Here is a 17388-nt window from a genome sequence, read left to right on the forward strand (position 1 = left end):
CTAAGTCTCACCGTATGTTAATCCTAGAGAAATGGACAGGGTTCTGGGAATAGACCAGGAAGTTTTCTTATAACACTTAAAAGAAAATAAAGATAGAAAGTGGGTCTTAGTTTTCCTACTTGGGATTCTACTTATTCATTTAACAAACGTTTATTGAATATATTCTCTATGCTAGACAATGTCCTCAATCAACATGCCATAAAAGTATGTATGTATTAATATGTTGTTTTTAAATGTTTTTTTCAGGAGCCCTTGTTTGCTGCCAGAGTGGTTTATGATCTTCTTTTTTATTTCATTGTTATCATTATCGTTCTTAACTTGATTTTTGGTGTTATCATCGATACCTTTGCTGACCTCAGAAGTGAAAAGCAGAAAAAAGAAGAAATTCTAAAGACAACCTGTTTCATTTGTGGTAAGTATTCCTAGATGCTAAAACAATAGATGAATAAACTATTTGCAGGAAAGAGGGGCTAGAGTGGTTTTCATTTGTCATGCTTTTGGAAAAATTGTGTCAAAATGAAGGCTGGATAAAATTCAGATTATGTAACTGAACATTAGGCTTGAATTCTCTGCTTCCATAAATAGATAGAAGAATTATATCCCAAAGCTATCCTGTCATTATTTCTCCAATTTATATGATTCTCTGACTATAGAATGTGATGCAAAATGCCACAGTTCACCAACTGGCAAACAGGTTTTTAATCACAATAACATATTTATTACAGAACAGAATGACATTTATTTTATTTTATTAGAATATGAATCCAAAGATGATTTTTTTTAACAGCATGAACTTCTACTCACTGGCATCACTATGTTTTAGATTGTGAACTGTATCTTCTCTCAGTTCTTAAACTCTCTCTCTCTGTCTCTCTCTGTCTCTCACACACACGCCCTGCTCCCCGCCCCCCTCACCATCTTCTCTCTCAGGCCCACTCAGTCCTTCCCCTTCCCCCATCATTCCTGTTGGCCCTGCCTTCACCTCTGTATCAAGCGGCCATTTCTGGCTTCACTTGTCTCTGTAGCTGGTCTCTTGTCACCCTAGAATCCATCCTCCTCTTTGGATGATCACCAACACTAGGTTACACCCCCCCCCCTCCATTTTTCCATCTTGGGCTGAAGAATCTTTTGTTAAGTGTCACAAAACAAGCCTAAGGGCTTCACCACAGCGTTACCCTGTGTAACTTCAGTTGGGCCTTCAATAAATTCCATTCCATTCTCACCTTGGTTCTTCTTTTGTCAACTATCTCATTCCACTCAATGGCTCTCCCAAACCCTCCAACATTCCTATAACAATATGCTATATTCCAGGGAAACAAATATAAATTAGACATGCCTTGTTCCAGGGTGTTCATCATCTGTTGTGAGACATAAACACAATGAATAGTATTGCTATGTCATGTATGCAGAATGATGGAGAAATTCACAGGGAGATGCGGGTACCTAGAGGAGGGGTACCTCTTCAGGTTGGTGCAGGGAGCAAGGAAGAAGAGTCAAGAACGCTTGTCAGAAGAGATGGTGACTGAGCCGATGGTAAAAGATAAAAGGGAGTTCACCAGATCAAGGTGGGTAGGAGCAGAGTGGCCAAGGATAAGCAAAGTCACAGAGGTGAAGGACAGTCCAATGAGTGTCTGCACTTACCCTGAACAGCCCAGTGTTGCTGAGCACATAGTTCAGAGCAAGGTATACCGGCAGAGGAGGTTGGCCGCATCATGCATGGTCTTTTATGTTAGGCAGCTTGGACTTTGTTCTATAGACTCAGAGAGGCTGGCAAACCATTAAAGAATTTTAAGTAGAAGAGTACAGGGTCTAATTTTGAGCACTGGCAAGTTTGGGAGGTCATTCCAGGGAACAGTACTGGAAGCAGAGTCACCAGGTAGGAGGTTATTGCCACAGTCCAAGTGAAAGGTAACGAAAGCTTGCTCCAGGAAAGTTAGTGGTAGCCGTATTAAGGGTAGAAGGCAGAGTCAAGAAATATTAAGGAGATAGAATTTTTAAATCTTGATGGTTAGTAATGGATATGAAAGATAGTTTGGGTGCCTGGGTGGATGGTAATACCAATGATTGCCCTTGAGGATAGGTGAAAAAAAAAAAACAACTCTGGGTAGTTTAACTGAGTTTAACTGAATACTGAAATTCAGGTGTGTTCCAAACTTCCTGGTGGGACGCGCCCAGCACAGGTCAATACATGAGTCTAAGCCTCAGAGAAAGAGTCTTCGCTGGAGACAGTAACTAGGGAATCCTTAGCCTGTATTTGGTAGTAAAATCTGGAGTTTGGAGGAAGGCATCCGAGTGAGAAGAGAAGCAGACAGAGTACAAGTGGAGAGCACTAGCTTTGAAGAGTTGGGAGAGAGACGAACGCACGCCAAAAAACTAAGAGCACCAAGTGAGAATGGGGTGAGCAGAACCAGGAAGGTGTGGCATATGGGAGTGAGGGGAGAAAACTGCTCTGGGAAGGAAGGAATTATCATCAACCCTGTCAGAGCAGGAAGACCAATGACAGAACTGAAAGAGCCTTTGGGCTTCTCATTTAGGGGGCTTTAGGTAGAGCAGATTTCACAGTGCTGAGTAGGGATTTGCTGGACAAAAACTGAGGCAGAAGGAGGGGTCCTCTCTTTTTATGTCTAGATTTGGCGGGGAAGCAAGATTGAGATGTAGCCAAGGAAGGTGTCGTACAACAACCCAGGGGTTTGGGAAAGAGAGAAACATGCCCAGAGGCTGAGAGGATACTCCTTCAACCTTAAAAGATAAATAGACTCCTACCTTGTTGAAAAGATGATGCACATCCCATTTTTTCTCATTTTTCTCTTCTCCATGGGAAAGCTGTCACCACTTCCATTTCTTCACAATGAATTTGTGTGTGTGTCTCCTTCCTTTCTCTCCCTTCTCAGCACATCCTCAGCCTTTCAAAGGACAAGGTTTCTCTTCACCTGTGTCATCTGGAACCATGTCTCCTCTCTTAGCAACAGCATCAACATCATCATGAAAAATAAAACATGACCATTCGTTGAATGCTTACTGCATGTCTGGCTTTTTACTTAGGTATTTTCTTTTAATTTTATCCTGAAAATGAATAATATGTATTATGTATATTACCCACTTTTTACAAATATGGAATTAGAGACTCAGGTCCCATCAACAACCAGTTAATAAGCAGGAGAGCCAGGATTTGAACCCAGGACTACCTAACTTGAAAGCCCACTACACTGTACTAGTCTCCTAAAATGACAGAGTCATAGTCAGGTTCTAACTCCATGACAGCCAGGCCTGGGGACAGATCGGGTTGAGGGGTATAGTGTTATGGGGCAGAGCCATCGTATGGAAGGGTGAGTCCCACAGAGGAAAAACAGTGCTGGCCTTGGAAACCTCTCTGTGTGTCTCATGGTCTTTCTTTTACACAGCTTCCTCTCAGCCGTTTTCTTCACAATCATAATAACCACCCTGCTGGTGCGCTACCTCTGAAAAAGGCGCTCTTTGGAAACACAGACCAGAGGGATGGGAACCTCATTCGAAGACATGTTCTTGTCTCCCATAGTCTAACAACAAAAAACATGACAAAATAAGCCTATCACTTAACCATAATTCCTGCCCCTCTAAGCTTTCCCTTCACTGTCAAAATTCTCTTTGCTTTATCACAGTTATTAAAAAGCCTGTGACCTATAAATTCCTTAAAACGTCCCAGTAACCCTCATCAACACATTGAAACGTTCTTCCCAAATTTCACTGTTAATTTCCTGCTGACCGTTTCTTCTACCTCTGCCTGCTCATTCTCTGGTCCCACCACAGGGTCCTTTTCTTCTCCCTAAATCCCTAGATGGAAGATGTTGATTTTGTAACTGACCCCTTGTCTCTTCTCTCCATCCTCCCCTTTGACATCCACTTTGTGCAGATTATTGCCAAATACACAGCCTCAGTGCCAGCCTCTCCCCAGACGCTTCCCCTCTGTTTTCAGTTGTTTACTGGACAGTTAGACCAGTATGTCTTCCTGGCAGCCACACTTACCATGCCCCAAACCAATGCATCATCCCATCCCATCCCCTTCCTCTACCCCTGCTCCTCATCCTGACGTCCGTGTTGTAATATGTGATATCCCACTGTGCCTCAGTAATCTGGGCTGGGAACCGCACCATCATTTTTAGCATCATCCGTTTCCTCTGCAGGCGCACTGGCTGCCTTGCACTAATGAATCTGACTTCACAGTCTCACTCACATCCTTCCACATGTTCCCGCAGCCACACCTTGGTTTTTCAGGATCACGCTGGCTCACACCCCCAGATGGCTTGCTCTGTGCTGCCAGACTAATTTTTCCACTTTCAATTAATCATTTCCGTACTCAAAAAGCCATCAATAACACTGCTCAGTCTATAAATCTAAAACTTTAAATTTCCTGACATGTGAGGTACCCCACAATCTGGCCCCTTCTTTTTTTGCCCACCATTTCCCCCACTGTTCTCCCACTTATAGCTCAGGTTCCAGTCCAATCGCATTTCTCACCTTGAACTTCCCGGACTCTATGTGGTCTCAGTTGTGGGAGAACATTCCATTTGGAATGCCCCAACTCCTAAGCTGTTCAACTCCTGCCCTCTCTGAGGCCTAGCTCTAATGCCATTATTCAAGAAGCAGAAGCTCTCTCTGATCTCACCAACCAGAAGCAAACACATCTGCTCCTAAAGTCCTCACATCACACTTAGCTATATGGTACTGTGTATATCGTTCTTGTCTCATCACCTCTGCCAGATGCTGTGCACTCTCATATTACAGGAAGTACAATGAACTTTATACTCAAATAGACCTGGTCTACACTAGATCCATGAGCTTAGCCAAGTTTCGTGTTTTTTTAAATTATCCTGAGCTGTTACTCCCTTATCTGGAAAGTGAGGAATGTAATGCCATATTTCAGGGTTGTGGTGAGTATAAATGAGATCATGTGTATCAAAATCCCTAGCTTGATGCTTAGCTGAGAGTCAGCTCTCCATACATGTTACTTTCCCTTCTTATGAGTTCCAGATTCATGTCTTATCCATTTTTATGCACCCTTAGTATGTACTGGGGATCATTCATAAATGTTTGCTTAATGAGCGACTATCTAGTAAGTCAGCTCCAAATTAACATTGTCTCTATGCTTGTGTGGCCTCTAACCTACAAAAGGAAGAGAAAGCAAGTAAGTACCAAGTTGGCATGTACTGCAGACAAGAAAGCAGGGTACACTGATTCCAGGTTGTTCCGAATTTTGTCAAGTGCAGGGTCTTGTTTCTGTGGAGTACACGTGCCCACAGGGGTGCAGGGTGATAATCAGGAGGCACAAGGGGATGTCGGATCACCATGGTCTATTTTGTGGCAGCTTCACATTTATTCAAAAATATGAGGGCCCATTTAGGTAATTTAACCTAACAGTGAATTTACATAGTATTTTATATGAGAGCAAATAGAATATTATAAAGTAGAGCAAATTTAGTGTGAACATTTAAAATAAAATAGAAAATTTTTTAAAATTAAAGATTTGTCTGAGATATTTTCAGCTACTGTGACCTCAGTAGCATAAAGATGTACATTCTCTGCTCTCTTCCCTTAAAGGCTCTTCAGCAGAAATGTGTGAGAACATGATGATGGATGTCTAGATATGCGTTCATTCCTGGCATCTCTCGCCACGTGGAAGATATAATACATGTCATATATGTTATGAGAACCTAATTATAAGAACAGTTTAAACAGTTGGGATATTTGGGGGTTTTACTAGTAGGCTATTAAATAATGATTACTCTGAGAATGGTTTTTGGAAGAGTTGGGTGTTAAGTTGTGATCCAAAGAGGGATATATTATAGCACCAAATAACAAAGGCAAGAATCTCCACAGTAGGAGAGGTTTGGCTCCAGGTGTGTAACAAGGGACACCCACGGTAAGACAAGACAAGGTGGATTCTGTGACAGGCAGTAGGAGAAGTTTGGACTTTGCCATCCTTGAAGGCAATGACCGGAAGTTTGAGAGTCAAACATGACTCAGAAAACAGTTGCCAGTGATCCAGAAGGCAGTTGTGATAGGGTGAAGATTAGCAGATCGGAGCTGAAGCAGTAAGTGCAGAAACATGCTTGCCCTCATATCCCTATTAATTATTAATTTGGAATTACTAAAGGCTGGAAATCCAGTGAGAAGTAGATGTTGATAAACCAGGTGTTACAGAACAACACATGGAGAAAAGATTTGATGATAGGTCAGAATTCCTATTATAAGGATAAAATATCACGCTGTAGTGATACTACCATAAACCCAGTCCTTCAAGTCAGAAAATTCAGGGTCATTCTTGATTTCCCCCTGTCCCTAAATCTATACCTCTAATTGAACATCAATCCCTCTCAAGTTTTCATTCTAAAATGCCTCTTCAATCTCTCTTATTCATTTTTTCAATTGTCCGGTCAACTTTAGTGGAATGCCTGCTGTTTTCCGGACATTATACCAGGTGCTACTAATACAAAAATTACTCAGACAGTAAAGTGGGAGAGCCTAAGACAGAAAGAAACAAATTTTCATAGTGAAGTATTGTAGGGACAGATTAACCCACTGGTTGTGTCTGTGGGAGTCAGTGGTGGATGTGGTTGAACTGAGTCTTGAAGAAGGAAAACCTGGACGGCAGAAGACAGAGTAGATGGAGGCAGAGGGTTTTCAGAAGACTTGGCATTTGGAAAATGGTGACAAAGAGTGACTACAAGGAATGTGCTCAGAGTGGCTTATCAGTGCATGAGTCTAAGGATGGCTTCAAGTTCCCTTGTCGACGGGGACTTCCTTAACAGAAGCAAAGAAGAAGGGCTAAAGAAACCAATTTTTGATGAGTTAAGTCTGACATGCCCACAAGCTATCCAGGTGGATTTACCCAGTAGGCAGCTGGAAATAGAAACTGAAGTTGAGAAGAAAGGTCAGTACTGTGGATAAAGATTGAGAAATCGTCAGCACGGTGATGGTTAGAACCATGGGAATGAACAATAAAGCTTAGACAGCAGGAACTTAGGAAGATGAAAGACAAGCAGTTCCCCCTCTTTCACGTTTTCCCTCCACTGCCCTGGTCCCCTGGTCTTCGAGCCTCAGTCTCTTCCCGTTCAGTCGTCTTCTCAATCAGTGCTGCTCCAGGAACAACTTGGAGTATAGCTCTAACACGCGTGTCTCCACTTGGAAGCCTTCAGGATAAGGTGCAGCACCCTAGCTGTGAGTTGGAAGCTCTTCATAGTTTGTGCCAAATGTACCATTTCATCTTTATTTCCAAATATTCCCTTTCGGCCACACTAGAGAAACTGATATTCCCCCAATCAGGTCATCTACTTTCATCTCCAGCCTTGTCACGACATTTCCTTTGCCCAGATGGCAAATGGACATGGGCTTTGGAGTCAGAAATGTTTTTATTTAAATACTGACTCTTCCACTAACTAGAGGTGCTAACTTAGACACTTTATTGAATCATTCTGAATCTATTTCCTCACGTGTTAAGTGGTCATATTGGATTATTGTAATTATAATAGCACATTTAGATGTCTTTATAGTTGGCAGCATAAATAGGTGTGCAATAAAAGTTAAGTACCTTTTATTACCATTCACCTCTTCTCCACTTGCCATAATTGTGTTCTGAGACAGGATTTTTAAAGCTTTACACATCTTTGAAACCTTTTAAAATATACCTAGTCAGAATTTATTTTGCCCTCCTTTTATGCCATTCCAGAATATAGCCCAAGTTGTCTGTTTCCTCTACCATATTACGGATTAATTAATAGTAGGAATGTTATTTTTATAGCCCTATTATCTTGCAACCAGTAGATGTTTGAACTGAATTCTGGGAAATCTGCTTTAATATTTTCTTTCTTTCTGTTTGTTAACACATTTATAGAGATATAATTCACATACCTGACAATTCACCCGCTTAGTGTGTACAAAATTTAGTGGTTTTCAGTATATTCAGAGTTGTGCATCCATCACTATAATCAATTCTAGAGCGTTTTCATTGTCCCCAAAAGAAACTCCATACCCTTTAGCAATCACCCTGTCCCCAGCCTTCCATCCTCTTCAGTCCTAGGCATCCACTGATCTACTTTCTGCCTCTATAGATTTGTTTATTTTGGACATTTCATATAAATGGAATCATAATACGTGACTTTTCGTGACTGGCTTCTTTCACTTAGCATGATGTTTTCAAAGTTCATGTAGTAACATATATCAATACTTCACTCCTTTTTACTGCAGAAAATTATTCTGTTGTATGGATGTCACATGTTTTGCTTATCTTTTCATCAGTTGGTAGACATTTGGGTTGTTTCCAGTTTGAGCTGTTATGAATAATGCTACTGTGAACGTTCATGTCTAAGTTTCTGTGTGAACATATATTTTCATTTCTCTTGAGCCTATTCCCAGGAGTGGATTATGCTGAATTACATAGTAACTCCATGTATAACCTTTGGAGCAACCGTCAAACTGTTTTCTGAAGTGCCTGCAATATTTTACATTTCTATTAGCAACGTAGGAGGGTTCCTATTTTCCACATTCTCACTAACACATATTATTGTCTCTTTTTTAAAATTAATTAATTAATTTTTTATTTCAAAGTGTTAAGGGGGTACCAATGTTTTAGGTTACATGGGTTGCTTTTGTAATGCTTGAGTCACTGCTATAAGTGTGCCCATCACCCAAATAGTGTTCGTTGTACCCGTTAGGTAGGTTTTTGGCTTTCCCCTCCTCCCTTGTCCCCCCTGCTTGATTTCCACTGCGTTTTACATTCCTTTGTGCATATGTGTGCTCATCAGTTAGTTCCAATTTAATAGCAAGTACATGTGGTGTTTGTTTTTCCATTCTTGGAATACTTCACTTAGGATAATGGTCTCCAGTTCCATCCAAATTGTTGCAAAAGGTATTAATTCATCCTTTATGGCTGAGTAGTACTCCACTGTGTACATGTACCACATTTCGTTAATCCACTCATGAATTGGTGAGCACTTGGGTTGATTCCACATCTTTGCTATTGTGAATTGTGCTGTAATAAACATTTGGGTGCAGGTGTCTTTTTTATAAAATGACTTCTTTTCCTTTGGGTAGATACCCAGTAGTGGGATTGCTGAATTGAATGGTAGGCCAGCTTATAGTTCTCTGAGGAATCTCCATACTGATTTCCATAAAGGTTGTGCTAATTTGCAGTCCAAACAACAGTGTATAAGTGTTCCTTTCTCTCTGCATCCACACCAGCATCTGTTGGTTTTTTTTTGGACTTTTTAATAAAAGCCATTCTAACAGGAATAAGGTGATTATTATCTGTTTTTGATTATAGCCATCCTAGTAGAACAATGTTTACTAGTGAAATATTCACAATTCACTCAATCAGTATTTTGTTGAGTGTTTACTATGTGTCAGACATGATTCTAAGCCACTGGGACCAACTGTATCTGCCCAGGTATCTCTTATGTTCCAGTGGGAGGAGAGACATACAATGAATAATAAACATAATGAACTTTTATCTAAATTCCTGGATGAAATAACATTGCTTCTGGGCTGATTAGCAGGCAGCCTTTTTCTTGCACAGTCATTTTTACCTCTTTATCTTAGTGTTGTGATTTAACAACTTGATTATGGCTATATTCAGTCTGTTAGTAGGTGATAACCACCATAGAAAAAAGAGGAGAAAAGGGAACAGGTGATCTAGAGTGTCAGCAAACAGGAAGGGACCCACAGTAGTGTGAAATAGGGTAATCAAGCTAAGCCACATTGACAAGGTGAGATTTCAGCAAAAACTTGGAGGTGAATGAGTTATTCAAAGAAATATCAAAAAGAAGAGTTTTGTGACCAGAGGAAACAACCAGTCCTAAGGCCCCAAAGCAGGAATCTGTGTTCCAGGAATGGCAAAGAGGCCAGTATGGTTGATGGCAGTTAGTGAATGGAGTAGTAGAAGTTAAATTTGGTGTGGCTAGGAGGACAAATCACATAGACTCTAGCAAATAAATATTGCATGGGACATACGTGTATACCTGAAATCTAAACGTAACTGGGCATCCTGTATTTTAACTATCAACCCTATTGAAGGCCGTAGTAGGGCCTTTTATCCTGAGGAAGTGAGAAAACACTGCAGGATTTGCCACAGAGGAGAGACTGTCCCACCGAGGTGTTTAAAGGATCCTGCTGGCTGCTGTGTTGAGAAAGGGCTCTGGAGAGTACAGGCGGAGACGGGGAGGCCTGGGAGGCTGTAGCAGTAATCCAGTGAGGGACGGCAATGGCTCAGTCCCGAGTGCAGCAGCGGAGGTGGCGAGAAGTGGGCAGGTTCTGGATATATTGTGAAGGTAGAGCCAGAAGCATTTCAACCTGGATTGGATGCAGCATGTGAGAGACAGAGAGGATTCAGGGATGACACCGTGCTCTCGAGGGCTGGAGCAGTGTGGCAGTCCTAGCTGTCCTCAGGGTGCAGGTGGCTGTCTGCGTTCCCGAGCCCTTCACTGATTACACGTGGTTTCGGAGGACGACTCTCTCAGTTGCCTTCCCTCTTTTAATCAAAGTTCCTGGATAAAATGACATTGTTTTTCCTGTCCTGATTAGAAAGCATGCCTTTTCTTGCATGATCATTTTTACCTCTTTTTCTTAGACTTGTGGTCCAGTTTAATGTGACAATTTTGATATGACTATATTTTAAGTTATCTTCAAGTTTTACATCTATAATAGGACTGTACATTTCCAAGGATCCATGGGGAAAAAATAAATGTTAGTTGGGAAGAAATCTATAAACTATAGCCTCTTTTCTGGAGGTCTTGTGTACTGTGTTGTTTTTAATCATAGCATTTTAAATTGGCACACCCTTGCAGAAAGCATTTTTCCACAATAATTACCTTGTTTTGTTTTTATGCTAAGAAGTAAATGCTGGTTAAATGACAAATTACATATATTGTGTTTCCTGTGTTTTGCAGGACTTGAGAGGGACAAGTTTGACAATAAAACTGTTTCCTTTGAGGAGCACATTAAGTCGGAACACAATATGTGGCATTATTTGTACTTCATAGTCCTGGTGAAAGTTAAAGACCCAACAGAATACACCGGACCTGAGAGTTATGTGGCTCAAATGATTGTGGTGAGTGATCAGGGGGGTTTAAATCTGTGACTGTGTCATGTTTGTATACTTTCATCTTCTCTACCCTACCTTCCTCTCAAAATATAAAGGTTCTAGGAAATCATTTTTTGTTAACTTTTAAACGGGCCTGTCCATCGTTGAAGAGCCTCTACACTGGTTAAATCATTGGTTCACAGTAGACTTCTTGGTCATTCAAACCAAATCTAAGTCTCCAGTGCACAGATGATATCTTCTGGAGGATTCCCTGTGCAGTGAATAGCACCACCTCAGCCATGTCTGTCACCTTCTGACCTCATGCCTTCTGTCACTGCTCATGTCCCACTTCCCAAAATCTGGAACTTCCCTGTTGTTAAATATGAGCAGAAGATTCATATTTTAAGAAGCTCCTTGACTTTCAAAAATCAAGAGTTTAGGAAATTAAATTGTGTTGGGGAGAGTATGATGGTCAGCGCACGCTTTGGATTGATTTGCCACTGTTGCTGATGGATTTGCGTTGATCCTGCCACATCCAGTCGCTGGTAACTCCTCGTTAAGATCAGCACTGAGCGTGTGGTTGTCCATGATTTGAAGTTTCTCCTGTCTCAGAAAATTAAAACTAGTTGGCCTAAAGGGAAAGCAAAGTTACAACTTTAGTATATCTAGATACACGTTTAGTGAGCATGATTGTATCTGATACATATTTTTGCATTCTTGTAATAAACGTAGCTATATATTGAATGTCTTTTCTCAAAAATCATCACAAAATTGTGTTCACTATTGGAGAAAGAGGGCTTAGGATACACGTCATGGTCCTCCTTGCTGCTTCGTTTTAAGGATAAAATGTAGTAAGCACCAATGCAGAAGTGTCAGCAGAGCTAGGTAACAGTGGCTCTATATCCTTCCCTTGCCAGCTTGTCATCCACTGAGAAAAACATAGGCTACAGCATAGGGAGAAAACAAAGAACATTTTTGGAGGATAACATATTAATAAGTACAAGTTAATATATAATAATAGTTTACCTTACCTGTCAATATTTACATGTCACAGGTGAGCTACATGTAAAGTGAGTTTTTTAAAGTTTAGCATTTTTCTTGCTTTGTTATTAGTGGCTTGCATCCTACTATAAGTTTTTTTCTCTGTGTTCTTCCTTTAGCAGTGAGCAGAACCTAATATTGTTTCTCTTTCTCCACTCTTGCCTTTATGCCCTCTCTGCCTTCTAAATTAGGAAAAAAAGGTAATGATTTAAATGATGTGCATTCATAGTCATCCTTTACACATTCTTGATCTCATTTACAAGAAACATTTCATTTCTGTTTGCTGGGGGAAAAGGCATGTAAAGCATTACATTTAAAATGTGACATCACATTGCTACATTTTATCAAAGTTTGAGTAAATTTAATCAGCATGTATTTTGGGGGGCCCCTGTTGTGTCCCTTGGACTATAAAATGTTGAGTTGGATACATTCCCCTCTACTGAAGAACTCAGAGCATAGTAGGAAGGAGGGAGGAATAACAAACCAAAAGTAGAATGTGCCAAATTCCCCAAGGGTAGTACAAATGAAAACCTGTGAAGACTTAAAAATCTAGTGTGACATCCAACTGGGAGAAGATGGAGGGGAATTGATGTGTGGGCGTGGGGGTGGAATACACCAGACAGAGCAGGGTTTGTGCAGATGGGGAGTACCTGCACATATGAGGGAGCAGTCTGAACAAAGGCTTAAAAGTGGTACACGTAGACGCAGGTGATCGTGAGTTGCCCAGTTTCACTGGCGCGTGGTCCACTTGTAAGGAAGCTCTACAAGACAGGACAGAAAATGCAGATTGGACTTTTGAATAATAAAGGTAGGCATTTGGATGTTGTTTCAGCAGCAATGGAAGCCTCTAAAGGTTATATCTACGGGAATAATGTGGCCTAGGACGAGAGTCAGGCAGTGGTGTGCAGGCTGGTTGGAGAGGAGGAAGTTGAAGTCAGAGACTGTGTCCGACAGTGGATGAGATTAGGGGTGAGAGACATGGAGCAGCAGGGGAGGTGAAGGGAGCAAGATGAGCCTGAGACACTGTACACTGTGAGCCTGGGCGTTGGGAGAAATGTGGTGGGTCAGTTTCCTAAGAAAGTGTCTTTCTTAGGAAGAGAAGCTGGTCAGAGAAGACAACTTTTTGACCTTGAAGTGAGACTGGAAGCCAGGAGTCGTGGGTTAGGAGGAACAGTGCAGGGGCCATGGTGTGAGTCTTGGAGCCAGAGAGATCAGACCTTAGCTCTATCACATATTTTCCAGAGGGTCTTGGATATCATGGGGAAGGCTTGGAGCCTGCCTGAGCCTCTGCCTCCTCATCTAAAAAATGGAGGGACTGCTGCATTGCCCATGGGCATGTTGTGAGCTCAGCGAGAGGACATGTAAAAAGTGCCTAGTCAAGTGTGGAGCCTCAGCACATGACCGTTCTTACCGCGACTGTGCAGAGAATTACCATGGAAGCCATTGGATTACAGGATGGTGGGAGAAGGGAGGGAGTATGAAGACACAAAGCCCAAGACAGAACCCAGGGGATCCCCTATTTAGGAAAAAGAAGAAAGACAAGTAAAATAAGTAGAAGACGATAAAGAAGACAGAAGAACCAGGAAGTGAAATGTGTCAAAAGCCAAAAGGTAAGGATTTCAGTGTCAGTTCAATAGTGTCAATTGCTGCAAAGAGGCCATAAAGAAGAGACAGGTCGAAGCTTTTGGATTTGGTAATACAGAAATCACCAGGTGACTTTTGACCATGAGAAAAGACTGCTGTGAAAATGTTGACCCATTTTTAGCCTTAACATGAAAAGCAGCATTTTACCCAGCACTTGTACTTGAATTTTTAAGTATCCAAGTACTTATTCATGTTTCTGCCCACCCTCCTCTGTCTCAGAGGTCTCTCCAGAACCTTGACAGGGGGAATGAGAGCTTGCAAGCTTACTCTAACACGAAACGTCTTCTCACCCGAGCAGTGCACATCCAAGAGAACAGACTTTGTTCCTGAATGTTAATGGCCAAGAGAAGGAAGAGCAATATTAGCTTAGGTTTGATGGAAACAAAAAGTTGTTCGCATGGAAGACTGTTTATTTATGGAAATAGCCTCTTGAGGAAACTTCTAAACATCTGTAGCTGACAAACCCAATTCAGAAAATCCATTACTCCACACTCTGTGGAGATGGTGGCCTTGTGATTCTAATCCTCCTAGCGAGAGATAAGATTTTAGAGTCCGTAGAGAGTTGAAGCATGTCTACAGTACTGTTTTTTTGTTTCTCCACTCCAGAGGTAACAGTAGTTTGGTAGGAAACCTTCCAGACATTTTCCTGCCACTCTTTCTTTGTGTTCCTTAACAATCGGTTCATTTATCAAGTTGGTTTAGGTGCTTATCGATAGGGCTTTGGGAGAAGTTTAAGATTCTTCATAATTGATGTAGCTTTTACTCTCAAGAATTTATGCAAAGGAAAATGAGGAAGGTTCTCATATTTGTTCATGAAACAACTCATCTGAATCCTGTTACACTGTTTATGTAAGTCATATTTGTACCTTGGGACCCTTAGAAAATGTCTCCTACCTTTTGTTGCAATGGGAAAAACAAGAATAGAATAAGTTTTGGGGATGTTTCTCCCTCTGTGTATTTTTTAACTTCCAATGCAACTTCATTACCACATCAATAAGGAATATTTATACCAACATCCATTAAAACAGTCATTGTAAATAAAGTAATATATTAATTCTAGGGGTTAGAATCTTAGGAAACATTTGTGTGTCTGGATCCAACCAATGATAGTATCAAGAGTCTGAAATATTAATCGAAACTTACAACCTCCTTACCCCTGCCTTCGAACTCTAAACCAAGCTGTTTAAACAGCCACTGCCTGAATATTTGAATTAACACAAAACATCTTCTGGGATATTGTTAGGGGAGATGTGAGCAGATCAAGGTATCTTGGGAATGTATTTTCTTCTGGCGAGCAAACCCTCACTTTTGATAAGAGAATTGAGATTTTGAGCTACTATTTATTGGGAACAGAAAATGAGAAGGGAAAAAGAGGGACCATACAGGAAAGTAAAGTAATGAAAGAGAATCAAATAAACTAGAGGCAAGGGTATGAAAGGATAAATCCTCCCTCCATAGTAGTAATGGCCTTTGAGCATCACTAAACCCCTTTGCTTCTCCCATTACCCGCAGGATGATGACTGAGGAGGAACAAACAAAATAGAGATCATTAGAAAAAATGCCCAAGGCTTTTAGGTGTTTCTCTAACATTTTGGGGACATTTTCAGATTGTCAGTGTTCATTTGATGAGATATGTTAGGAGATATTTACTACTTAATCTGACCAACAACGGGACCGAAACCAGAGGTGCGTATAAGAGCAGGCACTGCCTCCCCAGGTGTTCTGATGGCACTGGGCTGCTACTGAGACCTGGCTGGCCACCCTCCCCTGCGATGACCATGAGATTTTGGGAACCATTTCCTCCTTTTACTGAATCGTACTTTTAAGCACTTCAGCTTATTTAACTCTTGACTAACAATTGCTTCCTGACATTGTGGCAGTGTCAACTAAGGCAATTTAACTCATATTTTTGTTAACATATTAATTGTCTATCTTAACCAAAAAATAATCGTAAATTTCTTGAAGGCCATAACCAGGTATAGAGTAGCTCTTTGTTCTGCACAATACCAAAGCAGGTAGTATCTAGAATGTGTATTAAAAGCAATTTAGTAAAAACTTTGAATGTCTCCTCTATGCTAGCAACTGTGCTCAAGATTTGATTTATAAGGATACATAAGAAATCATAGGAAACTCTAAACATTTATTGAATGAATAAATAAAATAACGAATTAATAAATGAGTGATTTCTTCTTAGCCCTCTGGTAGTTGGACATAATTTACAGAAAGGTATACCAAAATAGCTGCAAGAGATGGCAACATGAATTTCTTATTAGTCAAATACTACTTCTTTCCCCTCTTTTAAAATAGGAAGATAAAGATGCAGCGGGAATAGTTATGTTCCCTGAAGCAAATCGGGTGGCTGATTTAAAAGACAAGGCGCTTTAATCCCTCTGTGGTCTCTCCTAGCATCTCTCCAGCACCGCCTCTGCCTCCCACACAAGCCCTCCGGAGTAGGCCTTCAGCTGCTCCCCTAGCAGAGGGGCAGGGATGCGCACTGGTGGGTTTTTCAGCGGAACTCACCCTTAAGAGTGAATTCTTCCTTGCAATAATCTGTCAAGACCTTAGAAAGAGGGGGATCATTCTTTCAGCGAGATAGAAAAGAAATCTACTATTCAGCCATAAGAAAGAATGAAATCATGTCTTTTGCAGCAACATAGATGGAACTGGAGGTCATTGTCTTAAGTGAGACAAGCCAGGCACAGAAAGTCAAATATTGCATGTTCTCACTCATAAGTGGGTGCTTAAGAATGTGTTCACATGGAGTGGAATGGTAGACAGTGGAGACTCGGAAGGGTGAAGGGTGGCAGAGGACTGGACGATGAGAAACTACTTACTGGGTACAATGTACTGTATTTGGGTGATGGATACTCTAAAAGCCCTGACTCAGCCACCACCCAATGTATGCATTTAACAAAATTGCACATGTACCCTACCTATTTGTACAAGTAAAAAAAAAAAAATCTAACCATCTAGTCACCCATTACTTTAGATACATAAAGAGGGAAAAGAAATAACAATTTTCCAGATGTTGTTTTCTGATAGTCTGGGTACTCAAAATCCTTCTTGTATTTTTGAACAGTAACTGTTGGGAGGTGGAGATATGAAACACATCGGGACTTCTAAGATTTATATGCACCCCTCCTGCCTTAGCACCATTTGCCAACTTAATTTCTGCATTATTGTTATGTGTCATAATTATGAAATTATATGTTCTGTTCTATTATTTCTAATTAACACTAATTGTGCAATTGGATCTAATTAAGCCAATTATGTAACTGCTCAATTTTTAACTAAGCTGTATTTTAAAGACTTCAGAACTTAATAAGACACTTTAAAATGTTTATATTTCAAGCCGAGCCAAGGGGGTCTTTGCAGCTCAGAATGCACAATTAAGAAGTACACGCATGCATTCAAGGAGATCCCACCTTCACTTCCCACATTTGAAGCCTGGCCATGTCTTTAATTTAAGAGGGATCTTTTTTAATCCTCATCTTATTATCCTTGTGACATCTATCTTCTATGCTATTCTCATTTTCTGTTTAGTATTCTTGTGTAAGATCCATGAATGACTGCATTTTGCACACATGTTAACATCTTTTGAATCCTCTTTTAGTTTGTAAAACAGAGACAGAAGTGGTAAGTACTCCCCAGTG

The 17388-nt window shown here is 40.8% G+C and overlaps 1 protein-coding gene across 1 annotated transcript in view; it reads left to right on the forward strand.

Moving 5' to 3' along the window:
- Positions 1–17388, forward strand: part of ITPR2 (inositol 1,4,5-trisphosphate receptor, type 2) — a 505193-nt gene that overhangs the window by 444902 nt on the left and 42903 nt on the right. Inside the window, exons 56-57 of the mRNA XM_012641030.1 lie at positions 247–412; positions 10917–11077. Coding sequence (XP_012496484.1) covers positions 247–412; positions 10917–11077 — 327 coding nt within the window. The remainder of the gene's footprint in view (positions 1–246; positions 413–10916; positions 11078–17388) is intronic.

This window comes from Propithecus coquereli, unplaced genomic scaffold (genome assembly GCF_000956105.1).
Source record: "Propithecus coquereli isolate 6110/MARCELLA unplaced genomic scaffold, Pcoq_1.0 Scaffold16, whole genome shotgun sequence".
Classification (NCBI taxonomy): Eukaryota; Metazoa; Chordata; class Mammalia; order Primates; family Indriidae; genus Propithecus; species Propithecus coquereli.